This window comes from Xyrauchen texanus, chromosome 11, assembly GCF_025860055.1.
Source record: "Xyrauchen texanus isolate HMW12.3.18 chromosome 11, RBS_HiC_50CHRs, whole genome shotgun sequence".
Lineage (NCBI taxonomy): Eukaryota > Metazoa > Chordata > Actinopteri > Cypriniformes > Catostomidae > Xyrauchen > Xyrauchen texanus.
Window position 1 is genome coordinate 5,060,475 of NC_068286.1, and position 27,715 is coordinate 5,088,189.

The 27,715-nt window shown below is 41.0% G+C and overlaps 1 protein-coding gene and 1 pseudogene across 3 annotated transcripts; both read left to right on the forward strand.

The window, feature by feature from the left end:
* Window positions 1-1,285, forward strand: part of LOC127652226 (E3 ubiquitin-protein ligase pellino homolog 1-like) — a 16,170-nt pseudogene extending 14,885 nt beyond the window's left edge.
* A 978-nt stretch (window positions 1,286-2,263) lies between these two features.
* On the forward strand, window positions 2,264-27,702 carry LOC127652221 (vacuolar protein sorting-associated protein 54-like). Of its 3 annotated transcripts, XR_007971685.1 has the most exons (24): window positions 2,264-2,393; window positions 6,765-6,939; window positions 7,058-7,299; window positions 7,758-7,839; window positions 8,015-8,049; window positions 11,732-11,863; window positions 11,957-12,342; window positions 12,463-12,589; window positions 13,383-13,490; window positions 15,043-15,095; window positions 15,190-15,286; window positions 15,919-16,292; window positions 18,371-18,497; window positions 18,691-18,872; window positions 18,973-19,085; window positions 20,600-20,663; window positions 20,743-20,848; window positions 20,930-21,017; window positions 21,132-21,253; window positions 21,345-21,425; window positions 22,136-22,243; window positions 22,390-22,484; window positions 24,592-25,083; window positions 27,641-27,702. XR_007971685.1 is itself a non-coding variant. In XM_052138356.1 (23 exons), exons 2-23 carry the CDS (start codon window positions 6,783-6,785, stop codon window positions 24,695-24,697), a joined length of 2,985 nt encoding a protein of 994 aa, XP_051994316.1. In that variant the 5' UTR covers window positions 2,264-2,393; window positions 6,765-6,782; the 3' UTR covers window positions 24,698-27,092. The 3 variants fall into 3 exon arrangements, 2 of the variants coding, with proteins under 2 accessions (XP_051994316.1, XP_051994317.1); XM_052138356.1 differs by lacking the exon at window positions 27,641-27,702 and having other exon boundaries at window positions 24,592-27,092; XM_052138357.1 differs by lacking the exon at window positions 27,641-27,702 and having other exon boundaries at window positions 18,374-18,497; window positions 24,592-27,092.
* Window positions 27,703-27,715: the final 13 nt, after the last annotated feature.

Here is a 27,715-nt window from a genome sequence, read left to right on the forward strand (position 1 = left end):
GTGTATGAGAGCGCACTCTAGGGGCCATTAGGAGCCAATGCACGTCAAGTTCCTCATGATCTTCTGTACTACAGAGTGATTGTAGTGTACCACTTACAATAACAGTTAAATGATAACCAATGTGATGTCAAGCTCTACTACAATGAAATATATGATATATTTACATTAAATCATGTTCATATGTACACAATCATCCAAACAGATTCGTACAATTATGCACATTTTAAATGATCTTCCTCTTTCTTTCGTTCTGTCTTTAGGTTGAAAATGAATGTCATGAGTTGGTTGATGGCTCTTTAATTGATCTGTGTGGCGCGACTCTGTTGTGGCGCTCTGCGGAAGGCCTCGCCCGCACTCCCACCATCAAACACCTGGAGGCGCTGCGGAGGGAGCTGAGTGCCCGTTGGACTCCTCACACTGGCCTTCCCCAGTATAGATCGCTCATTCAGCGGCTCAGCCCACGAAGACCAGCCCTGGGTGTTTCTTCACTGTGGACATGTGCATGGGCACCACCGCTGGAGGGGGCACCGGAGAGTCACGAAGGAGGGCTCGACAGAAGAAGAGGAGGACGAGTGCAAGACGAAAGAGGGGATGGAACTAGTGAGGGAGGGGGAGAGGGAGTGTCTGTTGTGTTGTACACGCGGTTTGCTCGTTCCGTTGAAGCTGGGCCGTGAGTCAGGCTTCTATCTGGATGCGGCACCTCCGACACACGCTTTCAACCCGTGTGGTCACGTGTGTTCAGAACGAACAGCCTCGTTTTGGAGTAAACTGCCACTACCGCACGGAGCTCGCGGATTTTACCCAGCATGTCCGTTCTGCATGAGGCCACTCGCTCGAGACAGGAAATACGTGAGACTGATCTTTCAAGGACCGTTGGACTGAGTGTGTGTGTGTGTGTGTGTGTGTGTGTTTAAAGGAAGTTATTTTTATATGTATACATTATATGTATAATTACATTTACGTAGAGACTTACAATCATGCCCAATATCTCCTGTTGTGTTTCACGGAAGAAACTGAAGTCATACAGGTTTTGAACAGCATGAGGGTCAGTAAATGATGACAGTATTATTATTATTTTTTTGGCTGGACTATCTCTTTAAGACTCCGGACTGCCAACCCACATGTTTAGCGCTCCGCACAAGCACTCAGGCCATCTGTTTTTCTGCACTGCCGACCGCTTCAGACCTGAGATTGCACGGAGCAAAACATACACTGTAGTTTACTGTTAAAAGTGACTGAGATTTGCCTATTGCCTTTTAATAAAGAATAATAAACATTCAAATTATACTCGAGTTCACTCTGTTTTGCTTGACCTGTCAGGAATCTGTTCTAGTACACTCAAAAATGCTTTCTCTAAATGTGAGATCTCCCCAGAGTGGCTGGATGATATTAAGGTCAGGGGACTGTGATGGCCGCTCCACAACCTGTAACCCCTGGAGGGTCAACTTGGACTTGTGTTTAGGGTCGTTGTCCTGCTGGGAAGTCCAAGAGCGTCCCATGCACAGCTTACATGTAGAAGAATGCAAATTGTCTGCCAGTAATTTCTGATAACATGCTGCATTCATCTAATCATCAATTAATAGGCAGGTAATTACCTTGTTACGTAGGTCTTTTGACAGTCATGTTCTGCTCCCAATGGCTCAGTATCTAGCCTAATCAGTGCATCCATGTGAGAGCTAACAAACTCATTGACTATTTATACACAGACACTAATTGCAATATAAAAATGAACCTTTAATTGTCATTTAAATTTGTGTGTCACCTTGTGTGTCTGTAACAAGGCCAAACATGCAAGGGTGTGTAAACTTTTGAGCACAACGGTATATTAAATTTTAAAAAAAATATTTAGATAAATTACATAATTCGGTTTTAAGAAATGTTATGAAATTGAAATGCATAAATCTTAAAAATAGGCTAAAATACAATACAATTTATAGTTCATACATATCAAATTGAATAATAATATCATAAAATGATAATTTAATTTGATGAATAAAATTTAAATGTATAAAATTTTCACAAAGAAACTAAAGAAAGAAACGAAAAATAAAGGAAACAAACAAATAAAAAAGAAGGAAACAACCGAATGAAAGCAGCAAATGCAGGAAAGAAACAAATGAAAGAGAAAGAAAGAAAAGAAACAAAAGAGAAAGAAACAAACAACCAAAAACAAGGAAATAATCAAACAAATGAACAAAAGAAAGAAAGAAAGTCTGATATTTGTGGTGTGGTTTGACGCGTGACGCGGAGTGTAAACCGGAAGTGAGTGTGTGGCGCGCGGTGTGTTGTGGGCCGGTGGCCGGTGAGACGTGAGGTCTCAAGCTCTTCTGCCGGGACGATGATGATGATGATGATATAATGAACACCAGGAGCTGCTTTCATTCATATATCAGGTATTTAACATCACACACACACACACACACACACACACACACACACACAGAGCAGCGTTCACGTGTGTATGGCGAGCTTTAATGGCGCTGAAGTGAATGTTGTGATTATTAGCACACAGGCTAACAGCAGCAGTAATAATAAACGGATAATACACAATAACAAACTCAACAGCTCTCAGCACATCACACTGCTTGAATTACCGCAGAAAGTAACACCTATATGCACTCAAAAGTTTGTATTAGATGTTGATATATGATTTAAAACGAGTAAGATGGCGTTATCTAAATATCCTGTGGGCTAGTTTACAATACACACATAAAATCTCATCACGGATTGCTATTAATTATCATGTTTAAATACTCCAACGTCTTTAAACAGCATAAATCTGTAAGTTAGATTGCCTGTGTGAAGAGACAGCTTGAATAGTTCATGAATAGAAGCTGATAGTTGTTGAAATGAGTTCAATGTGAGTTAATGATTGATCTCCCCTTATAGTTTGATCTGATCAGCTGACTGTCTTCACTTCTGTTTGGAAATATACATTTGTCTGCATAGAAAAGATCTCTATCCACTTATAATAGCTATTCAATTAGTCAAAGCTCAGAAATGATCTCACAATGAAATGTGGCCCATTTATCTCAATGCTTTTAAAATACTTGTATATTTCCTGTACATAGTTCAGTGACAGTGTTTGTATTGCTTTACCGGTACCTGATGTACAAATGGAAACCCTCCCTTGCAATAATAACATGACTTGTAAAAATCCTCACCCAGAAATCATAAAGGACTGGAGAAGGAATAGAAATGACTCGGCCAAAGGCTCCAAACCACAAGCGTTTAGAAGTGAAACCTCAGCGCTTTCGATTCTCGCTCTGAATTGTTAGAAAGCGCTGAGTGTCGTTCTTTTCATCTGACATGCAGGAATGCTTGCTGCCAGTACAGGTGTTTAGAGTTATCTGAATCCTACCTGAACCAACCTTTGAACCAAAAACTGATCCAGCGTCAGGCACTTCAGCCCAGAGATGCTCTGCTGTCATCTTGTGGACTAGTCACTCAGGTGTAAAAGAGTTGATTGTGTGCCGTGCAGGTGAAACATCACATCTGTGTCTTATTAAACGTGCTGTGATGTGTGAACATGATTCAGATCAGTTCACACACAGCTGTTGGGTTTGTGTTTGTGTTTGTGTGTGTGTGTGTGTGTGTGTGTGTGTGTGTGTGTGTGTGCGTGCGTGCGTCGCGCACTGTATGAAAATTCATCTTCCTCTATTTGTTTTGATTATGCAGTGTTTCCCACAGGAGTTTGTGAGACTGTGATGGGTTGACCTTGGACCCTCGGGGGGTTTTGTACATTTAACTACATTTTAAAGTTAAATGCATCAATCTGGTGCAATTTGAGAGCAAAATTAAGAGGCAGAAAAACGTTTCGCTCTTGTAAACAATTTTGTGCTTTAATAGTAATTTAATCATAAACACACTGGTTGCAGGGCTCGAAATTAAGCTGGTCCTCCGACAAGTAAATTGGTCAAAAAAGTTACTTGTCTGGAGAGAAAAATCATTTTAAGTTACAGTTGAAGACAGAAGTTTACATACAGTTCGGATCACTACTTTATTATAAGAATGTGAAATGTCAGAATAATAGTCGAGAATGATTTATTCCAGCTTTTATTTCTTTCATCACATTCCCAGTGGGTCAGAAGTTCACATACACTTTGTATTTGGCAGCATTGCCTTTAAATTGTTTAACTTGGGTCAAATGTTTTGGGTATCCTTCTACAAGCTTCTCACAATAAGTTGCTGGAAGTTTGTCCCATTCCTCCAGACAGAACTGGTGTAACCGAGTCCGGTTTGTAGACCGCCTTACTCAAACACGCTTTTTCAGTTCTGCCCGCAAATGTTCTATCAGGCTTTGTGATGCCCGCTCCAATACCTTGACTTTGTTGTCCTTAAGCCATTTTGCCAAACTTTGGAGGTATACTTGGGGTCAGTGTCCATTTGGAAGACCCATTTGCTACCGAGCTTTAACTTCATGGCTGATGTCTTGAGATGTTGCTTCAATATACATACACATAATTTTCCTTCCTCATGATGCCATCTATTTTGTGAAGTGCACAAGTCCCTCCTGCAGATTCCCAATGTGCTTTTAAGTCCTCATGTTTGCTTAGTAATTCACCTCAATCCGTATGCACATCTTATCACGTAACTTGTTGAGCACGTTTCCACAGAGACATGGCACATGTGGAGGCTTCACGCTATCCACCACGCGCCCCACCGAGAACAAACCACATTATACCACGAGGAGGTTACCCCATGTGACTCTACCCTCCCTAGCAACCGGGCCAATTTGGTTGCTTAGGAGACCTGACTGGAGTCACTCAGCACACGCTGAGATTCAAACTAGCGACTCCAGGGGATGTAGTCGGCATCTTTACCACTGAGCTACCCAGACCCCCATAATAGCCATTTTCTATACTTTTGAGGTATAAGCAATTAGGAAATAACACTTACTACCCAGGAACAAAAATTGTGTTACATAGTGTTGCTTTAAAACCACAACATATAATAACATTAACTAGTTTGTTAATTTTGGAAGAATGGTTTCATGTTCTTAAGTAATTATTCAAGACCAGTAACACATACACCGCCTGTCAATCAAACAGGGCGCAGCCGTTACTAGATCACTAGCGAATTATAAAACTGCTCTGGATTACTTTTAACAGCAGAATAAAAATATGAACTTTCTAATAAGAGAACAGGCCTTGGCTGTCACAAATACAGCTGGTTATTTTTTGTTATTGAGGTTATAATCCGTTTGCTTGTCCGGCCTGGCAAGAAAAATTCTCTTTCACTGGCCCCTTCAACAATTCCCTTTTCGCGGACAAGCGCTAATATCGAGTCCTGGGTTGTATAGATATGAATGGTGATGACACGGCAAAAAGCAGGTTGCTGCTGGAAAGTGGTATTAGGGAGGCCAGCAGGGGGTGCTGCTCACCCTACGGTCTGTGTGGGTCCTAATGCCCCAGTATAGTGACGGGGACACTATACTGTAAAAAGGCACCATCCTTCGGATGAGATGTTAAACTGAGATCTTGACTCTCTGTTGGCATTAAAAATCCCCAAATTCCCCCCATTGGCCCCTATCTATCATGGCCTCGTATTAATCTCCATCCCTGAATTGGCTACATCACTCTACTCTCTCCTCCCCACCAATAGCTGGTGTGTGGTGGGTGTTCTGGCGCACTATGGCTGCCATCGCATCATCATCCCTATGCTATGTAAAGCGCTTTGAGTGCCTAGAAAAGCGCTATATAAATGTAAGGAATTATTATTATTATTAATATTATGGTAAATGAGACTGAAGTATCACTGCACAGAACACAACTGTGACACAACTGGAACACAGTAGGCTTCCTTGTGTCAGACTCTCTCCCCCAAAGGTTCTGTGGCTGCCACTTTTATCCCGTTCTCCCCGTGCTCACTGAAATTAGACACAGGTGTTAGGTATAATTTAGCTCAGGTGTAAGCGCCCTTACCGCTTTTCTCTCCCGGACGGGCGCTTGACCACACCCCCGCTGCCACAACAGGTTAGAGATCTTTTATGTTATTATGAGAAGTGTCAAAATATTTTTGGTTCGTTATGGGCTGCCACAGTGTAGGTAATTATTAGGAAACACTGTTGTGACTCACCGATTTATGTTTTGCTGCTTATAAGGTAATGATATGTGATATCGGAGGAATTTTGAGTTGTATTGTTGCCATGTAGATTCAAAATGTTTGCTATTAAAACTTTTTTGTCTTAGAGCTGTGCCAATTTTTCTCACTATATTGAATATTGTTGTTAATTTTTATTTTCATATACTGTATTTGTATATTCACATATTGTCCAACAGTTCAATAAGGAAGAATTAGACTGTCTAAATAAATGCAAACTCTGAGTCTGAGAACAACATTTATCAGTTAATGTAAATTCTCCTCCTTGCCCAGTAGGTGGTGATATGCAGGAAGAATGCGAACCACCGAAAGCAAAATAAGAAGAAAGTGAAAGTGTAGATTTATAGTAAAGTAGGACTTAAATATTGATCTGTTTCTCACCCACGTGTATCATATCTCTTCAGAAGACATGGATTAAACCACTGGAGTCGTATGGATTACTTTTACACTGCTTTTATGGGCTTTTGGAGCTTCAAAGTTTCATCTGGGATGGCCATGAATGTTCTGATTAGGGCTGGGCAGCTAAAAAAACAAAAAAACATTAAATATATATATATATATGTGTGTGTGTGCTAATAACTTAGCCCTAAAGACATGTGCGGTCAGGGGTCAGTGTGTGTTCTGATGTGTCCGTTGAGTTGATGTGCTTTCTTCTTTCTCAGTGTGAGGGATCTGCAGTGATGTCCTCCAGTCAGGGCTCATCTCCGGTCCCTCAGTCCAGCGGAGGAGGAGTCACCAGTGATGGGCACTTCCGGAAGCCCAGGGACCTGCCTGCTGCCTCCAGGCACTGCCGAACACCGCACTCCCTACCAGATGTCTGCCCCAAGGAGCCCACCGGTCAGATAGCATAAGTTCCTCTAAGAGCAACAGTTTTTATTTGGATACATTTTTTTATATATATATTTAGCTGCTATTTGCTATTGTAAACTATATCTTCCCAATCCCTTCTGTATAGGTGATAGGCGTGGCCTCTGTGATGGCCCATCTGATGTGGCCGACCAGCATCGCTGGACTGTGTATAACTCTAAAGTGAATCTCCCCGCGGCTCTGAACGACCCCAGACTGGCCAAGAGAGAGTCAGACTTCTTCACTAAGACGTGGGGCCTGGACTTCACCGAGACTGACGTCATGCCTTCATTCTACCTGCCCAACATCAGCCGAGAACACTTCAGCTCATACCTGCAGGACACAGCTCAGGTGACACGTCATATGAATTATTCACACACACACACACACACGGAGAGAATGGAAACGCTACGTTTGTAAGTTGTCTGTAAGCTAACTGTGTACAAAACAGATTGAGTGTCTGGTTCTGTTTAGTGTGAGTTCTTAAGCAGCAGAAATATTATTTATTTTGTCTGTCTCATGTTTATCTCTCACTCTCATGAGAACATGGGCTCAACTCCAGATTATGTCAGTTATTTTGTCTCTGTGGTTTTCTAAAGGTTACGAGACAGATCCTTTCCACTGTTCATGGTTTGTTTCCTATTTCTGAAGAACAACGCATTTCCTTTCATTTCTGTGAATAAAGTTTCGTTTGTCAGTTGCCAGACAGTCTGTTCTGTGTTGAGTTGGAAATTCAGATCTGTGTGTTTGAAATGTTAGAAACTGCCGTCACAAACTCACACCCATCTGACTGTGTTTGTGTGTTTCAGAGGGAAAAGATTCATGAGCGCTGTAAGAATGCCTGTCCGAATAAAGACGATCTGACGGTTCCTACCATCACATGTAATCATGGTACAAATAACCAGACTTTTAATGAACATTCATTGCATATGATCACTGTTGCAGCAGACAAACCCAAGCAGGGCTAAATCTTTGGAGGAAATCATATGAATCTTTCTGTGTGGTGTGTTGTGAAAGTGTTGTTTGGGGAATATAAACACGTGTTTGCCACACATTTGTCTTGTAGATAAAGCCAGAGCCGAACTGGAGCAGGTGCCCAAGGTAAGAGCTGAAGCTTATTCAAAGGGGCAAATATAATTAATCTTTGATACTCTGTTTTCCATTGATGCTCCACCTGAAAGCAATATTTTTAAAATAAAAAGATTTTATTAAAAATGTTTTTGTAAATTGATAGTTATGAATTTTACTTGTTATACATGTAAATAGCTGACTGGTACATTAAGCAATAAGACATTGAATTAAATTATATTTGGATGTTAAAATATGTTCTAGAGGTCGACCGATAGTGGATTTTGCTGGTGCCAATATATTATTAATTGGGCGAACGTTTTTAAAATCAATTTATAGAATGTTTAAAACTGTTGGTTGACCAGGTTATATTGTAACGTAAACAAAGATCGCGATGCTTTGTTTTCGGGCAGGTTATATTGTAACGTAAACAAAGATCGCGATGGGCTTTGATTGTTTCGGGCAGGTTATATTGTAACGTAAACAAAGATCGCGATGCTTTGTTTTCGGGCAGGTTATACTGTAACGTAAACAAAGATCGCGATGGCTTTGATTGTTTTCGGGCAGGTTATACTGTAACGTAAATAAAGATCGCGATGGCTTTGATTGTTTTCGGGCAGGTTATACTGTAACGTAAATAAAGATCGCGATGGCTTTGATTGTTTTCGGGCAGGTTATACTGTAACGTAAATAAAGATCGCGATGGCTTTGATTGTTTTCGGGCAGGTTATACTGTAACGTAAATAAAGATCGCGATGGCTTTGATTGTTTTCGGGCAGGTTATACTGTAACGTAAATAAAGATCGCGATGGCTTTGATTGTTTTCGGCAGGTTATACTGTAACGTAAACGAAGATCGCGATGCTTTGTTTTCGGGCAGGTTATATTTTAACGTAAACAAAGATCGCGATGGGCTTTGATTGTTTCGGGCAGGTTATATTGTAACGTAAACAAAGATCGCGATGGCTTTGATTGTTTTCGGCAGGTTATACTGTAACATAAACGAAGATCGCGATGCTTTGTTTTCGGGCAGGTTATATTTTAACGTAAACAAAGATCGCGATGCTTTGATAGTTTTCGGGCAGGTTATATTGTAACGTAAACAAAGATCGCGATGGCTTTGATTGTTTTCGGGCAGGTTATACTGTAACGTAAACGAAGTTCGCGATGGCTTTGACTGTTTTCGGGCAGGTTATACTGTAACGTAAACGAAGATCGCGATGGCTTTGACAGTTTTCGGGCAGTTTATACTGTAACGTAAACGAAGATCGCGATGGCTTTGATAGTTTTCGGGCAGGTTATACTGTAACGTAAACGAAGATCGCGATGGCTTTGATAGTTTTCGGGCAGGTTATACTGTAACGTAAACGAAGATCGCGATGGCTTTGATAGTTTTCGGGCAGGTTATATTGTAACGTAAACAAAGATCGCGATGGCTTTGATTGTTTTCGGGCAGGTTATATTGTAACGTAAACGAAGATCGCGATGCTTTGATTGTTTTCGGGCAGGTTATATTGTAACGTAAACGAAGATCGCGATGGCTTTGATAGTTTTCGGGCAGGTTATATTGTAACGTAAATGAAGATCGCGATGGCTTTGATTGTTTTCGGGCAGGTTATATTGTAACGTAAACGAAGATCGCGATGCTTTGTTTTCGGGCAGGTTATATTGTAACGTAAACGAAGATCGCGATGCTTTGATTGTTTTCGGGCAGGTTATATTGTAACGTAAACGAAGATCGCGATGCTTTGTTTTCGGGCAGGTTATACTGTAACGTAAACGAAGATCGCGATGGCTTTGATTGTTTTCGGGCAGGTTATATTGTAACGTAAACGAAGATCGCGATGGCTTTGATTGTTTTCGGGCAGGTTATATTGTAACGTAAACGAAGTTCGCGATGGCTTTGACTGTTTTCGGGCAGGTTATACTGTAACGTAAACAAAGATCGCGATGGCTTTGACTGTTTTCGGGCAGGTTATATTGTAACGTAAACGAAGATCGCGATGCTTTGTTTTCGGGCAGGTTATATTGTAACGTAAACGAAGATCGCGATGCTTTGATTGTTTTCGGGCAGGTTATATTGTAACGTAAACGAAGATCGCGATGCTTTGTTTTCGGGCAGGTTATACTGTAACGTAAACGAAGATCGCGATGGCTTTGATTGTTTTCGGGCAGGTTATATTGTAACGTAAACGAAGATCGCGATGGCTTTGATTGTTTTCGGGCAGGTTATATTGTAACGTAAACGAAGATCGCGATGGCTTTGATTGTTTTCGGGCAGGTTATACTGTAGCGTAAACGAAGATCGCGATGGCTTTGATTGTTTTCGGGCAGGTTATACTGTAGCGTAAACGAAGATCGCGATGGCTTTGATTGTTTTCGGGCAGGTTATACTGTAACGTAAACGAAGATCGCGATGGCTTTGATTGTTTTCGGGCAGGTTATACTGTAACGTAAACGAAGATCGCGATGGCTTTGATTGTTTTCGGGCAGGTTATACTGTAACGTAAACGAAGATCGCGATGGCTTTGATTGTTTTCGGGCAGGTTATACTGTAACGTAAACGAAGATCGCGATGGCTTTGATTGTTTTCGGGCAGGTTATACTGTAACGTAAACAAAGATCGCGATGGCTTTGACTGTTTTCGGGCAGGTTATACTGTAACGTAAACAAAGATCGCGATGCTTTGACTGTTTTCGGGCAGGTTATACTGTAACGTAAACAAAGATCGCGATGCTTTGATTGTTTTCGGGCAGGTTATACTGTAACGTAAACAAAGTTCGCGATGGCTTTGACTGTTTTCGGGCAGGTTATACTGTAACGTAAACAAAGTTCGCGATGGCTTTGACTGTTTTCGGGCAGGTTATACTGTAACGTAAACAAAGATCGCGATGGCTTTGACTGTTTTCGGGCAGGTTATACTGTAACGTAAACAAAGATCGCGATGCTTTGACTGTTTTCGGGCAGGTTATACTGTAACGTAAACAAAGTTCGCGATGGCTTTGACTGTTTTCGGGCAGGTTATATTGTAACGTAAACAAAGATCGCGATGCTTTGACTGTTTTCGGGCAGGTTATACTGTAACGTAAACAAAGTTCGCGATGGCTTTGACTGTTTTCGGGCAGGTTATACTGTAACGTAAACAAAGTTCGCGATGGCTTTGACTGTTTTCGGGCAGGTTATACTGTAACGTAAACAAAGATCGCGATGCTTTGACTGTTTTCGGGCAGGTTATACTGTAACGTAAACAAAGATCGCGATGCTTTGATTGTTTTCGGGCAGGTTATACTGTAACGTAAACAAAGTTCGCGATGGCTTTGACTGTTTTCGGGCAGGTTATACTGTAACGTAAACAAAGTTCGCGATGGCTTTGATTGTTTTCGGGCAGGTTATACTGTAACGTAAACAAAGTTCGCGATGGCTTTGATTGTTTTCGGGCAGGTTATACTGTAACGTAAACAAAGATCGCGATGGCTTTGATTGTTTTCGGGCAGGTTATACTGTAACGTAAACAAAGATCACGATGGCTTTGATTGTGAATATGCTCTCATTAGGTTCTAATTTTTGGAACCATAAACTAACATTCCCAAAACATTCTGGGAACCACACATTGTTAGCTGGGCATTGGCTTTGTTGCCAGTATAATTGTTATACAAATGCGGCTCTAGAGATTAGAGAGCCACATAAGTTTACACACATGTCTGTCTGTCTCTCAGATCTTCATGAGGCCTGAGTTTGTGCTAAATGACCTGGCCACTTTTAATGCCGTGTTGCCATGGTCTCACTTTAGCGTCGCCGGAGGGAAGAACAGCCGGGATGTTGCATCATCACGGTTACTGCAGGAAAAGGTGCTTGTTTGTCATTATCGTCAGAACATCTCATATTATTCCCTAGCCACTAAACGAAACTGTTCAAATGTAATCACTTCTTTCTCTTTGTAGTTAAGTCACTACCTGGACGTGGTGGAGGTGAGCATCGCTCGACAGATCTCTCTTCGCTCCGAGGCGTTTTTCCACGCCATGTCGTCTCAGCATGAGCTCCAAGATCAGATGAGAGAGACAGCAAATGCCGTGGCAAAGCTTCGGGCCCGCACAGCCGCCATCGACCGGGTTATGTGTCGAGGACCATTACGAGCCCTGCGGGACATTCTGACCCATAATAACTGTATTAAACTGCACAATAAACTCAAGCTGATGGCCGCGGTGCACCAAACGCAGCCCACGGTGCAGTTACTGCTCTCCACCTCAGAGTTCGTGGGGGCGCTAGAGCTCATCGCCACCACCAAAGAAGTACTGCAGCAGGAACTGCAGGGAATTCACAGCTTCAGGTGAGCAAACACACACTCAAATGCATGTATACGTAATAAATGAACGGGATACATATCTGAATAAAAATGTTGTTTTCGAGATTATCGCTGTTCTTGCTTCTTAATTCGTTCTTTCTGCAGACATTTGGGTTCTCAGCTCTGTGAGATGGAGAGATTAATCGATAAGATGATGGTGGCTGATTTCTCCACATATGCTCAGAGTGATCTCAATCGACCCTTTGAAGAGGACATTCAGGTCATGGAGAAGGTCAGACAGTTTTTATACTAGACTGTTAAAGGGATAGTTCACCCAAAAAGGAAAATTCTGATTTTCTTGTTTAGATGAAATATTCCTTTAAAGACGTTTGTCATCTGAAAACCAAGGCGCGTTATTCAGTGCTCTAAACTGAATGTACTGAAGTGTGAAACGGTGTACAAGTAAATGAAACCGGTCGTGAAATAAGGGATTCTCATTGTGACATCACAATGTTTACTAACAAGCAGACCGCAGCATCTGTTTCCAGGTGCGAAATGATGTTGTGAGCACAGTAAATCAGGTCATGTGAATGTGTGATGGAAATCAGGTCATGTTTTTGTTGAATGTTGGTGTGTGTGTTGGTTTGAGGTTTACCATGTGAGGTTTTCTCATACAGGTCTCAAAACCGGCTACAGCGTCAGGAAAGGTTGGCCGTTTTTTTTTTTGAGCGAGATGCGTTCGTTTCCTGTCCTAATTCACACTGATGAACCAACCGAATGTTGTCTCACCGCTGATCTTATGTATTTCTTTAATGAAAACACAGAACAACAAATTACGTCAATAGCCCATGCATGAAATCAAACTAATTTGGAAACTCTGTATTTAAAACTGACAAATGAGTGAATGTAAATTGAAAATATAATCAAGAATATAATCGTAGCAGAATTCAATTGCATGTGCTGTGCACATGATGTGCTGTGATTTGTCTGATATCAGGTGATGGTTCATTTGAGTTCTTGAGTTGGGGGTTTCTGTGATGGTGTGTTTTTAAATCTGAATAGTAATATGTGTGTTTTTATTACAGGATCGTTTGCAGTCTCTGGTCTTTGGTTTGTTGAGACAGAGGAAACTTGATTTCCTGGATATCTACAGTGAAGAGATGATCCGTGCAGCCAAGAACGTCGTACGGCAGGTACAGCACACCAAACAGGGACGGTAGAAAATGTCTTGTGCTCTATTTTACTGCTGATCTCCTGGGATTTTCACTCACAGCCGTCTCTAGAATTGACTCTGAATGGATAACCGATTAGCTTGCTAAGCTAACATTCCATCATGCATTCCCTCCGGTTATTATGCTAATCAGTTAGCCTGCTAAGCTGGTTATTATGCTAATCAGTTAGCCTGCTAAGCTAACATTCCATCATGCATTCCCTCTGGTTATTCTGCTAATCAGTTAGCCTGCTAAGCTAACATTCCATCATGCATTCCCTCCGGTTATTATGCTAATCAGTTAGCCTGCTAAGCTAACATTCCATCATGCATTCCCTCCGGTTATTATGCTAATCAGTTAGCCTGCTAAGCTAACATTCCATCATGCATTCCCTCCGGTTATTATGCTAATCAGTTAGCCTGCTAAGCTGGTTATTATGCTAATCAGTTAGCCTGCTAAGCATTCCATCATGCATTCCTCCGGTTATTATGCTAATCAGTTAGCCTGCTAAGCTAACATTCCATCATGCATTCCTCCGGTTATTATGCTAATCAGTTAGCCTGCTAAGCTAACATTCCATCATGCATTCCTCCGGTTATTATGCTAATCAGTTAGCCTGCTAGCTAACATTCATCATGCATTCCTCCGGTTATTATGCTAATCAGTTAGCCTGCTAAGCTAACATTCCATCATGCATTCCTCCGGTTATTATGCTAATCAGTTAGCCTGCTAAGCTAACATTCCATCATGCATTCCCTCCGGTTATTATGCTAATCAGTTAGCCTGCTAAGCTAACATTCCATCATGCATTCCCTCCGGTTATTATGCTAATCAGTTAGCCTGCTAAGCTAACATTCCATCATGCATTCCCTCCGGTTATTATGCTAATCAGTTAGCCTGCTAAGCTAACATTCCATCATGCATTCCCTCCGGTTATTATGCTAATCAGTTAGCCTGCTAAGCTAACATTCCATCATGCATTCCCTCCGGTTATTATGCTAATCAGTTAGCCTGCTAAGCTAACATTCCATCATGCATTCGACCGGTTATTATGCTAATCAGTTAGCCTGCTAAGCTAACATTCCATCATGCATTCCTCCGGTTATTATGCTTATCAGTTAGCCTGCTAAGCTAACATATTCAGTGTGAGTTAATTTACATAATCAAAATGTCATGCTAAATGTTGTTACCATATTTTCTTTATTATCATGTCCAATTGTCAAAGGGTATACGTTTATTATTTTTGAAGGAACTAGAAGTGAAACATACAACATAGTATATAATATTCTAACAAACTATATGAAATATGTTATGCACGTTGGATGATCGTTTAATTATGCCTGTGTTTACGTGAACCGCTACAACAGGAAGATGTGACAGACACTTCTGATCAGGCATTACAAACAGCTTGGGGTCCTAAGGGGATGGGATTCTGTGTGGGGACAGAATCTTGCACATGGACAAGACAGTTAAAAAGAAGAAAAAAATCTTAACAATGTTTCATGTGTGATGTTTGTCATTTTTTTCCTGTCAGTGTGTTTTGAAGTTCGTATCCCAGATCAGTGAGATTGATCCAGACACTATCAAGTAAGTTCATATACAGTCAACATCATTGTCCATGATGATGATAATAATAGCACTGATCATCACAGCTCTGTGTGTGTGTTTGTGTGTGACTCAGATTGCACGAGCAGATGCGTTTGATGACGCTTCAGCAGTGGTTTGATCTTTTGAAAGACATCTTTGAACATTTCATCCTGTTCCTTAAGAGAATCAAGGTAACAAATTACATTTTCAAACTAATCTCATCCAAAAAACAAACAAAACTCTGCCTTCACAATATTTGTAAGACATCAGCTCTCCAAGAGCTCTCTACCTAGACAGCATTTTAAGGTGTGAAGGCTGTTCCAAAAAAACAAGACTCTTTCTAATGGCCAAATTAGCATTTTAGCATTGATAGCATTGCTTGTATTCGCTGTGGTTAAGACAATCCAATAATGCATTGGAATGTACTCCGAAAGGTATTGTTAAAAAATAGTTCAATCGAATACAAATGTATTATTTTACCCAACATTTGTGTGCTATGCATTTTTGTTTATTGGAGTGTCACGCTGTTAGCTTAGCAACATGCTAATGAATGAAAAGGACTACAATCCTAAGAAGCATTGCGAATGACGTAATCGAATAAAAACATTAGAAATATATATAATACTATTGATTTAAAATTGTTGATTAAAAGTAAAGAAGCAATATATTTTCAGTTGCAAAATATTAAGTTGTATACAAATGCATAAGTAATTTGATTGCGTCATTCACAGTGCTTCATGGAGGTTGGCGGTCACCTCTGAGCTGTTTTTGCGCACTTTAAGGATCATGAGTTTGTACTTGTGTGTTTGTGTGCTTGTTTTAGGCCACACTCAGCGTCGTCCGAAATGTGGTGTTGGAAGTGCTCGACAGCAGCCTGAGGAGTCGATTGGCTGACGTTTCCTCGGCAACGAATCATTCTGATAGCAGGGCCAATGAGGATGAAGAGGAGGAGTCAGGAGGCTCCGCCCTTCATTCAGGAGAGGCGGAGCTTGCGTATCTCACTCATGAGGGGCTTTTTATCAGTGACGCATTAAATGAAGTGGAACAACGCAACAGCACGGCAGCACAGTTGAAAGCGCAGACTCGTTTAGAGGCCTGCGGGAGCGACTCGGCCTCTGTCACAACTGAATCTTCCTCTAGCAGGGAACACAACTCTAATACTACCTCCTCTCTGCCCATAGGGGTCACTCCTGCAACGTGAGTTAGCTTGGTGTAAGCCATACAGTGGTTTTGTTGCCTTACATTAAGTCTGCTGCTTATATTGTTATGTAAGGTTTCTTGCACTTAAACAGTTGGAATTTTCAACAATTTTATTCAACAAACATGGTTTTGTTTTGGTTTTTTTAATTTTCAAAAAATCTTAAACACTAACTTAAGCTTTCAAGCTTCATCTATCAAACTTGGCACAGACCTTCAGACTGTTCTGGAATAGTTGGCTATGCCTTTTATAACTGATCGGACTTACGGTTTTCACACAGCGGACAATCAAATATCTGAAAAATCTCAGTCTTCTGTTGACGGAATGTTCAGATGGGCCAACGGAATGCTCATTAATTCAAAATCCAATTGTCAACATTCAAATGTAAACAAACCCACAAAAAGTCTTTGATCTGCTTAAACGTTTTAAGTTGCTGTAAGGTCAGACAAGGTTTTGTCAAAACAACATCAAAGTTTTCATTTAAATTCAAATATTATTTTTTGCATAACAGTAATGAGAATTCAGTTTGTTTTGCATAAACAGTACTGAGCATTTGTGGGGAAAATTAGCCCTGAGTTTGAATGAAAATAATGTCACAATGGAAAAAGTCTTAAAGGGTTAGTTCACCCAAAAATGAAAATGATCCCATAATGTACCTCACCCTCAAGCCATCCTAGTTGTATATGACTTTCTTCTTTCAGCCAAATACAATCGGAGTTGTATTATAGAATATCCTGCTCTTCCAAGCTTTATAATGGGAGTGAATGGTACCTTAGATAATGAAACCCAAAAAAAGTGTCTCCATCCATCAAAACAGTTATCCGAGCCGTATGGATTACTGTTTTGATGGATGGATGCACTTTTTTGGGTTTCAAAATCTAAGGTACCATTCACTCCCATTATAAAGCTTGGAAGAGCCAGGATGGTTAATAAAGGACTTCTGAAGTAAAGCAATGTGTTTTTGTAAGAAAAATATCCATATTTATAACTTTATAAACTATAATCACTGGCTTCCGGTAACGACTGTCCATGCGTTCACAAGAGAGTAGAGTTCCGGCGCATGACGTAGGCTTAGCGTAAGCTCCGGTGAGAAGTGACGAACGCGGAAGCGCAGAGGATAGAGCACAACAAAACGCCGCTTACGAATTAGAAGACAACAATGAGGATTTTTTAAAAAATGTCGGAGGATTTCGATATAAGAGAAGAGGAGATTGAGGTTTTTGCTCAGCACTATTTGTTTGAACCGGAGTACACCGACCAAGAACTCCGGGAGATGGAGGAGCTGCAGCAGCGGCACAAACGAAAGAATCTGGTAGATGGAGATTTCGGGAGACGTGCTGGTGCTCATGCAGGAAATGCCAACAGAGGCTGAGAGTGTTTGCTGCCATGAATGGATGACTGGAATGAATGGATAGACGCACGAACGCAACATTTTAAGACTAATACAAATCTACAGTATAGCTAAAACAACACTTCTTTTCGCCATTTTCCTTTGCTGTAAACGATGCGCGCTTCCACGTTTGTCACTTCACACCGGAGCTTACGCTACGTCATACGCTGGAACTCGACTCTCTTGTGAATGCACGGACGGCCGTTACTGGAAGCCAGTGATTATAGTTTATAAAGTTATAAATATCGCTTTGCTTCAGAAGTCCTTTATTAACCCTCTGGAGCCGTATGGATTACTGTTTTGATGGATGGAGGTGCTTTTTTGGGCTTCAATATCTAAGGTACCATTCACTCCCATTATAAAGCTTGTGTTTGGCTGAAAGAAGAAAGTCATATACACCTGGGATGGGTTGAGGGTGAGTAAATTATGGGATAATTTCCATTTTTGGGTGAACTAACCCTTTAATGGTCCTTAAAAATAGGATTTTTTTCTTTAGATTCTTGGATAAAATATGGCCCGGATAAGTCTTGACATGTTTTGTTTGATTCAACCTTAAATTTTTATTTTATTGATGACCAGTTTTAAGATCCTCTGTGTGGTATTGTGAATAAATATCACATTTAAAGACACATTATACCAACAGTGAAAGCATTTTACCCATTCATATCTCATGTCTCTCTCTGGCAGTAGTGAGGATGTGATGCCATCTGATCTTGAGTTGGGTCGAGTGGCCAATAACATCCAAGAGCTGCTGTACACTGCGTCAGACGTCAGTCATGACCGCTGCGTCAAAGTGCTCATGACTCGAGCCAAGGTACACATGCAGTCTTCAGTTATGGACACACCTGTGCTCTCACAAGTTAAGGGACCAGTTTGATCAGTTTATCATCTCCTAGTCGTTCAAGCTTTCAAATCCACTGAAACATGACACAGTTTGCCTCTGCCTCTGTTTTGATACTACTTATCCATATAGTCCTCCATGTAGTCTTGTGTCTGTTGGTGTGTAGGACGGCTCTCTGGAACGTTTGAGTTCATCCGAGTTTGTGTGTTTGAGTCGGGCAGTCGAGTCTTTTGCCAGAGAAACTGAAGAGCTGTGTGGCAGACGCAGTGTGAGCCTGAGGGGGGCGCTACAGAGTCAGGCAAACCGCTTTGTACAGCGATTCCATGAAGAGCGCAAGACTAAACTCAGGTGGAGACTGATACAGTATAGTGAGCAATGTATGGTTTAGATATATAAAGCATATACACACTAATTCTGTGTGCGTGTGTGTGTGCGTGCGTGTGTGCAGTCTGCTGTTGGATAATGAAAGGTGGAAGCAGGCGGAGGTTCCTGCTGAGTTTCAGGACCTGGTTGACACCATCTCTGATGGACGCATCACACTGCCTGACCGCAAATCCACAGGCAAGTAACTGGCGTTGATTAATAAAGTGTCCTAATCATATGTGATGCAATAAGGTTCCAGTGACAAGCAATTCATCTGTCCACACTAGGGCTGAGAAACAAATGTTAAATTTTTCACTTAAATATTACCAAAAATGTATAAAAATACAAGACATCAGTGATCACAAGATTTTAAATTGATGTTGTTTTCTACGTCTACACGAGGATGCAGCGAATGCATATGAACCAAACAGGACTGTGTTATAGTGTTTATTATTGCACAGAATACGCCTGTCTGTTATCAATACTGCGTTCACTTTTAGACTAAAGTGCATAAAATAAGTTAATATTCTCAAATCTTAAAGCTGAAGTATGTAACGTTTCTATGTTAAAATACGTCTCCTATTCCAGCTTAATATGCAGAGACAACTGTAAGACATTCGTAGGTTAATTTCCTTGATATTTTAATGGTGCGTTCACAAACAACGCGAAAAACAATTTGCCTCGCATTGCTCGCGTGAGTTTGACCGTTGGATTCAATTTGTGTTTAACTCACGTTCGCGCGAACCCGCGAGTATTCCCCCTTCTCTTCCGGAAAAGGACAGGAGGCGGGGCTTCTACGACAACTTATCTTTCCGCCATCAACCATCGCCGATATCAACGACTGCTGCTCTGTCTCTGTTGTGGAAGTCACAGGTATGTTGACGTTGTGTCAGTGACTTCCGGACAATCTCAACGCTGATAGGCTTTCACGACAACGCGTCATGCGGATATTTCGCTCAAGTTGAAAAATTTTAACTAGCGCGAATGTAGCGATTTCATGTTTTCGCTTCATTCGCATATTTGCATTGTCTTTGTATGTAATCACACTGTGCAAAATGCTTGAGTCGTGTTGTATGTGAACGCACCATAATCACTGTGTCTCTGTGGCGCTATGAAAATTGCTGTTTGTTTTGAGTGACCCGCCCCGACCCGCCCCATCAGCATTACTCAACCAATGGGGCTATCTCTTCATATGACCAATGGCAGACGGGCGTATTCAGAAAGCTGTTTTGAAAACAACGTTTATTTTTGCAAGAAAGAAACACTTAAATAGAACGAAAAGTGTTTTTCATTAATTACGGTTAACAACCGCATTTTAAGCGCAAGAATGTGATCAGTCCCAACAGAGTCATCACTAAGTCATTCTCAGTACTTGAATGCACCGTTTTAGCATTTCAATGTGCATTATCTTAAAGTCAATGAATATTAGAAATTCACATTATAATTGGACAACCTTAGTCCACACTGAACGTGATAAAACTGTGTGACACGGCATAATCTCAGCCATCAGAACATATTTAAAGTTTAATGTGCAGGAGAGAGAAACTGGATTTTGGACCAATGAGTGTTCACAGTGGGCAAGGCTACCTGTCCCGACACTGCAGAAATAGAAACCAAGCGATTGTCTGAATGGCGTACTGTAGCGTGCGATGCTCTCGCTCTGTCTCGTCTAGTTTATTCAAGTCTTAATTGAATTGTTTTGTTTGTCTCAGGCTCTGAGGACAGGAAGCCCAGTGACTTCCTGTGTGTTGATGGGCAGAAGTACGCTGTTGTCGGGTAGGCTTTCATAAGCAAAACCATCATGGGAACTTTTGTCCCTGTGTAACCTTTCCCCTTTGACTCTGCCCTCTGATAGGACGGTGCTGCTGTTGATTCGGATGTTTCTGGAATATTGTCAGTGTGTGAATGACATTCCCTCCATCACCACAGACATCCTCACACGCCTCGCTGACCTGCTCAAGGTGTGTGTTTCAGACATTCACTTCATCCTTGACTGCAATGTGACATCACTCGATAGACGGGTTTTGTTTCTGTGATTACAGCACTTCAACTCTCGGAGCTGTCAGCTGGTTTTGGGGGCGGGAGCTCTGCAGGTGGTGGGACTGAAAACCATCACGACGAGAAACCTGGGTGAGAAACCTCACGATTCAAAGGATAGTTCAGCCAAAAAGAAACCGTTCTCGTTATTTACTTGTCATTTACGTCCCAAATAAGAATGTGTTTCTTTCTTTGTGATCTCCTCAGCTCTGGCGTCTCGCTGTCTACAGCTGGTCGTTCTCTACATCCCTGTGATCCGAGCGCACTTTGAGACCAGACTGCTGCCCAAACAGTACAGTATACTGCGACACTTTGACCACATCACGAAGGTAAACACACAAACATACACCTCCATCAACACTACAGACTAATGTCAGTGACACTAACGTGAAACGTGGTTCTCTCCTCTCGTGTCTTCAGGACTATAATGATCACATCGCAGAGATCACTGCTAAACTTGTGGCCATCATGGACGGTTTGTTTGAGAAAGCGCTTTCTAAGGTAGCGTCCACATTTGAGTACATTGAATAGTCACAAATCTCTGGAAAGTGGGTGTTTCTCCCCTTTTTCTCCCAATTTGGAATGCCCAATTCCCAATGTGCTTATTTTAAGTCCTCGTGGTCACGTAGTGATTCGCCTCAATCCGGGTGCCGGATCCCAGCTGCCTCCGCATCTGAGACTGTCAACCTGTGCATCTTATCACGTGGCTTGTTGAGTGTGTTGCCACGGAGACATAGCGCATGTGGAGGCTTCACGGCATCCACCGCGGCATCCACGCTCAACTCACCACCCGCCCCACTAAGAGTGAACCACATTATAGCGACCACGAGGAGGTTACCCCATGTGACTCTACCCTCCCTAGCAACCGGGTCAATTTGGTTGCTTAGGAGACCTGACTGGAGTCTCTCAGCACGCCCTGGATTCAAACTAGCGAACTCCAGGGGCAGTAGTCGATGTCTTTACCACTGAGCTACCCAGACCCCCAAATGTAATTTACTAGTTGGAAAGCCATTTTGTTCTTGGTACCTCAAAGGCACCAGACGCCTTGACGGTCGGAAGTCTGGGATATCACATATGAATATCTCACATCTGACTGTGAATGTAGCGCAGTGGTCTGATCATTTGGGTTTGATAATTGTGGTTTATTAAAGCTGCTGTCCGAGGTGATCGGTTTATAACTCACAGGACTGAACAGTGTTTTCTGTCTGCAGTATGAGGTGAAGGCTCCGATGCCGTCAGCGTGTTTGCGTAACGTGTCTAAACAGATGGCCAAAATGCACGAGGCCATAAATGAACTCTTACCAGAGGAGCAGACACAGGTGAGACATCACACATGATACCTGCTGTGAGTGAACCGACAACTGCAGACCCATGCGATTCATCGTGTGTGTGTGTGTGTGTGTGTGTGTGTGTGTGTGTGTGTGTGTGTGTGTGTGTGTGTGTGTGTGTGTGTGTGTGTGTGTAGATGCTGTTCTTACGGATAAACGGCAGTTTCAAGCTGCATGTGAAGAGACAGTTGGCGCGACTGGGAGTTATTAATGACGGCGGACCCCAATATGGGTGAGTTTTACTCACACACACACACACAATCAGTGACACTTTCTTACTCTGTCAGAGTGAATCTCAAATAAATTGTCAAGAACGTGTCCAACTTATATATATTTTTTCCCCCCAAATAAAACAAAATTTTAAATATATATTTTCCTTAAAAAAATAAAGCCACCAAAATGTTAACTAATCCCAAAGTTTCATTGTCATAACTGTAATGCAATTAAAAAACAGTACAATATTTACTATCATATAATTGTCATTTATTTATGCATCATGGTAGTATTTGTTCCAAAATACATTCAAAAAGTAATTCACACAAAATATGTGTTTTTATTAGGGCTGTCAATCGATTAACATTTTTAAATAAAATTAATTACATGGTGTCCCGATTAATCACATATACAAATACTTGCTGAGAAAGCCCCTCATATAAGAATAATTAAATATATAATGATGAAATAATTATACATACTTATCTTTAAATATTTAAACTATATATATATATGATATTCTGATAATTAAAATGCATTACATTCTTGTAGCAGAAGAGTTCATCATTGATAAGTCTTTAGAATACAATGTATTGTTTATTACCATATTATTGATCATAATTCAATCATTGACACACAGTTCACAGCAATCCATTACACAAGTTAATTTGTCAATCAGTTGGAGATTCATTATGAGGGCTTGTTTAAGGACCGTCAATGTACACCTGCATCAGACATGCTTGTGAAGCGTTTCGGGTGTGTTGCGTCATCAACATACAATTTTTAGGTCACTGTGTCAAGTTAAATATAGTTTAATACTTTAAACACATCTTGAGATCACTTAGTTCACATTTGCGCTGCATCAAGTGTTTTAAACGTAAGAATGTAACACATGTTTGTGTTGTTCTGCTGAAGGGTTTCTTCACTGTATAAACTGTGTGTTGCTCACACAGCTGAAGTTTCACTTACTGCCCCCTGGAGTAAACAGGTGGTACTACAAGCATTTCTCAGGACTCTTCCATATTACAGACCGGGGGCATTACGATTAATGGTGTAAAAATGTTTAACGTGTTATTTTTAATAAAATTAATCACACTGAATTAACGTGTTAAATCAACAGCCCTAATATATATATATATATATATATAATTTTTTCCATTTCTGAGTTCAAAGTCTTTTGTTTTTTTTTCTCTCTGGGGTTTAAAGTAAAAAATGTCATGTGGTGTAACTGCCCAGAGACAGAAAAATAAATGAACGTCTCATTAAAAGCTGAAATTTAAATAAGATAATAATAAAATGAATATTGCCATGAGAAGTTTTGAATAATCTGTTCTTTCTATTTTTTTAAGCAGTGAAACTTTTTCCAGTCAGGTGGTGTAACCAATGTGCAAGTAGCGATTCGGTTTTCATGTGCCAAAGAAAACACAGTAGATCAGACACATTTAGATCCTCATCGTTTTTAAAAATATCTATTTTTGACATTTATATGAAATGCAGTTTGTTTTCAGGTCAAATGGAGTAACCCTGAAATGTTTTTTTAATTATTATTATTTATTTATTTGATTTTTACCTTGAAAATTTAACTTTGTAGTTACACCACATGACATTTTTAAAGTCTTTAAATCTTTTTTTTATGTATAATAAAAATGCATAAATGTTTTTGTTTTTTTACTTATGAAACCCAACATTACATTTCTATAAACGTGTATTTTAAACTTGATTTTTAAAAGATTTACATTTTTGTCTTCTCGGACAAATTAATTTGTCAATGTACCTTAAAGGGACAGTACACCCCAAAATGAAAGTTCTCTCATCATTCACCCTCATGCTATCCCAGATGTGTGTGACCGTCTTTTGTCAGCAGAACATGAAGATTTTTAGAAGGATATCTCAGCTCTGTAGGTCCATATAATGCAAGTGAATGGTGACCAGAACTTTCAAGCTCCAAAATCCACATTTAAATAATGAGACAATATTCATTTTTGGGTGGACTGTCCCTTTAATGCTAAATATAATTTCTTATTTCTTTCTTTTGATTTTGAGGTGAAATGTGAACAGGATATTTCTTTCTGAATTTCTCCCATGAGTCCCGTCAACTCTTGATTTTTTGTTTTCTCTTTGTGCAGGTTGGTGATGGTGGACGTGGCGTTTTACTCTGAGAGTGTGCAGGCTTTGCGCTCTCTGGAGCGACTGGACTTAAACATGCCTGAGATCTGGGAGCAGAAGAGGTGATGATGGACAGCTCCTCCTAGCCACTCAGGCTTCTTGGCCACGCCTACCACCACGGTCACCTGCTCCGGCCCCGTCTCGGAGGAGGAAGTTAGGTCAGTGGGTAACAAGAGGAAGTGGACCGACTCAAGGTGCTGTTTTTATACCTCTGTGAAACTGGATTCCTCCAGCGGCACCTCGTGCTCCGCCCACCTGCTTCCCCAATCGGAACGCACTTTTCCAGGCCCGTTAAATGCGGCGGAGGTCTCCTGTGACGTACAAACGTCTCTCCTATCAGTTCGTACCCGGGAGGTACTGGAGACCAAATCAATCCTGTTGCAGCTGGGAATTGTGGGAAATCTGTTTGATTTGCTGTCTAAAGCGGAGACGCCTCCTCAGTGCCTCCTTCAGTACGGCTTTTTCCATTCGTGTGCAATTCTGTCCGATCGTTATTATTGAATCACTGTTGAATGAATCAATGAATGGTTATTTATTTACTTTGTTGTTCGTTGACTGATTGGGTTTTGTTTCAGGTGTGTGTGAGAACTAAAAATGGGTTTTAAAACACTGAATTCCTGATTTTGTTTTATCTATGATTTTACCGCCTGCTTTTGGTTCTCATGTTCATTTTTTCATGTTCAGATGGGAAAATCATTAAAGTATCAAAGCTATGGACGGGTTACATGTCAAGTATGCTAGACCAACTTTATCATGTAAATCTGACTTTAAATCAGCCATAACATTAAAACCACCTGCCTAATATTGTGCAGGTCCCCCTCGTGATGCCAAAACAGCACCAACCCGCATCTCAGAACAGAAGACTATCATCTCTGGGTGTTATTATGAGATGGTTGGTGCTGTTTTGGCATCACAAGGCGGACCTACACAATATAGGCACTAAATGTTATGGCTGTATATGAAGGTGTATACTTGATTTATATGGACTGATGTAGAAAATCTGTCAAGTAGCACATTCTCCTCACAAACTCAACTTCAAGCTCCTCAACAAATTCAGATAAAGCATTTTACTATTCATGATATTGGTTACAGTAACACCCAGTACCAGTTTCATAATAATAATAATAGTGTATGACGGATCAGGCCTTTAAAAACACAGTCATTTCACATCAATGCATGTAAGATACATCCGAAAGATTCTTCACAGCCACTGTTTTAAGCCGGGTATCCCAGTTTGAGTCTCTTTATTGAATTCTTCCTGAAGAATCATGATTATAAGATTAAAACATTTCCACTGTAGTGAATTAAAATGCTTTCTCAGCTCTCCAAACCCCAGTGTCACTGTAATCCCGCCTCCATTGGGATTCATGCACTCGTTTGAACAAATCAAGGCCTGTGATTGGTGGAGACGGACTGTTCATGTGTATTAAATCATTTATTGTGTTGCTGTGGGCTTTTGTCATGCATTGAGATCCATGTTTCTCAGCAGAAACCTTATTTAAAACCTGTGCTGTCCTGTTCAAAAGTGCCTACCTTTAATTTGATATCAAAGACTACTGATCAGCTGAACGGATCGGAGACTGATGGGAACATTGTGGCATGCTTGACCTTTCAAAATGTGGCACTTTTTATTATGAATAAAGCCACGGTGAAGATAAACACCTGTTGTTCATTTGATATAATATGTATGAATTAAACCGGTCCGTCCAATCGACGGTCATCTTGGGAACACTCCCGGGCAGCTGTTTTCAATGGATACAAACGGCATGAAAGTGCAGCTCATATCAGCTTTAATGAGGAGAGACTGAAATCTCCCAAACGTTTGGTCAAGACTGCAATCAAAGAACATATTTTAAACCAGCAGTAAAATCTGACAGCACTGGTGTCGTGTGTTGTGCTTCTTTACATCAGATTACGCTAAAACAAATGCTGAGTGACTCCAATCAGGTCTCCTAAGCAACCAAATTGGCCCGGTTGCTAGGGAGGGTAGAGTCACATGGGGTAACCTCCTCGTGGTTGGTATAATGGGGTGGTGAGTTGTGCGTGGATGCCGCGGAGAATAGCGTGAAGCCTCCACATGCACTAGGTCTCCACGGTAACGCGCTCAACAAGCCACGTGATCAAATGCATGGATTGACGTCTCCACCACCCGGATTGAGGCACTATGCCACCACGAGGACCTAGAGTGTATTGGGAAATGGGCGTGCCAAATTGAGGAGAAATAAAAAAATCATATCAATGTTCCTGGTGGAAAAACTACATTACCCATGGTCCAGCAGAGAAAGATCAACCAATCAGAGAACTGTGGCCAAGAAAGCCCAGAAGCGACGCCCACTCCCATGATGCACTTGTGAAAGATGCCAGTGAGTCGGTCTCAAACTACTTATATATTTGTATACATCTGAATATTTCACAATAAATGTAAACCGTATCGTTTCTATGCTCATTATCAAAAACCTAACATCAATAGTGGTGTATATTTTCATCTTCTTATATTCGATTACGACCATCGCAATGCCTCATGGGATTGTAGTTCGTCCCGGTAGGTACATAGTCTTGTACCTTTGTCTTTAAGTCTGACTGTCCAATACTTTTTTGCTTCAAAACCAAGTTTGTTTCCCAGCCCTCGTGTTTACATAGAAGACTGAGATGAAGCGAGTAGTCTTCGGCTGGTCATGTGATCAAACATGGCCGCCCCCATGAGTGGACCCTCTCCATGTGAAATAAACCCACTTTTAAAAGGTTCCCGATATGACTGGATTTCTCCATCTTAGATGGGTGCTCGTGATTTTATATATTTGTTTCAAAAGTATATTATTTTATTCAGGAACAAATTGCAGAGTTCACCTTTAACCACAGCATGTAAATACAGTCAGGACGTCCCACGTAAATATGGTAGATGAAATGGGTAAGAGATAGCACATTCTGATAGACACGGCATAGCTGTGATTTAATTTGTTCCCAGTTAATGTGCTAGAAATGTAGAATTTGTGTTGTTTTTTTCCGCAGGGTTTGGAGGTGGCCATCGGGAATAAGATTAAACAGGAAGTGGCACAGAAGGCACCGAGTGTCTGAAGACACTGG

Coding starts and splice junctions, on each gene's coding strand:
- LOC127652221 (XM_052138356.1), top strand. CDS start 6,783: ATGTCCTCCAGTCAGGGCTCATCTCCGGTCCCTCAGTCCAGCGGAGGA. Junction 7,840..8,014: donor TACCATCACATGTAATCATG/GTACAAATAACC, acceptor TTTGTCTTGTAG/ATAAAGCCAGAGCCGAACTG. Junction 15,096..15,189: donor ATTGATCCAGACACTATCAA/GTAAGTTCATAT, acceptor TGTGTGACTCAG/ATTGCACGAGCAGATGCGTT.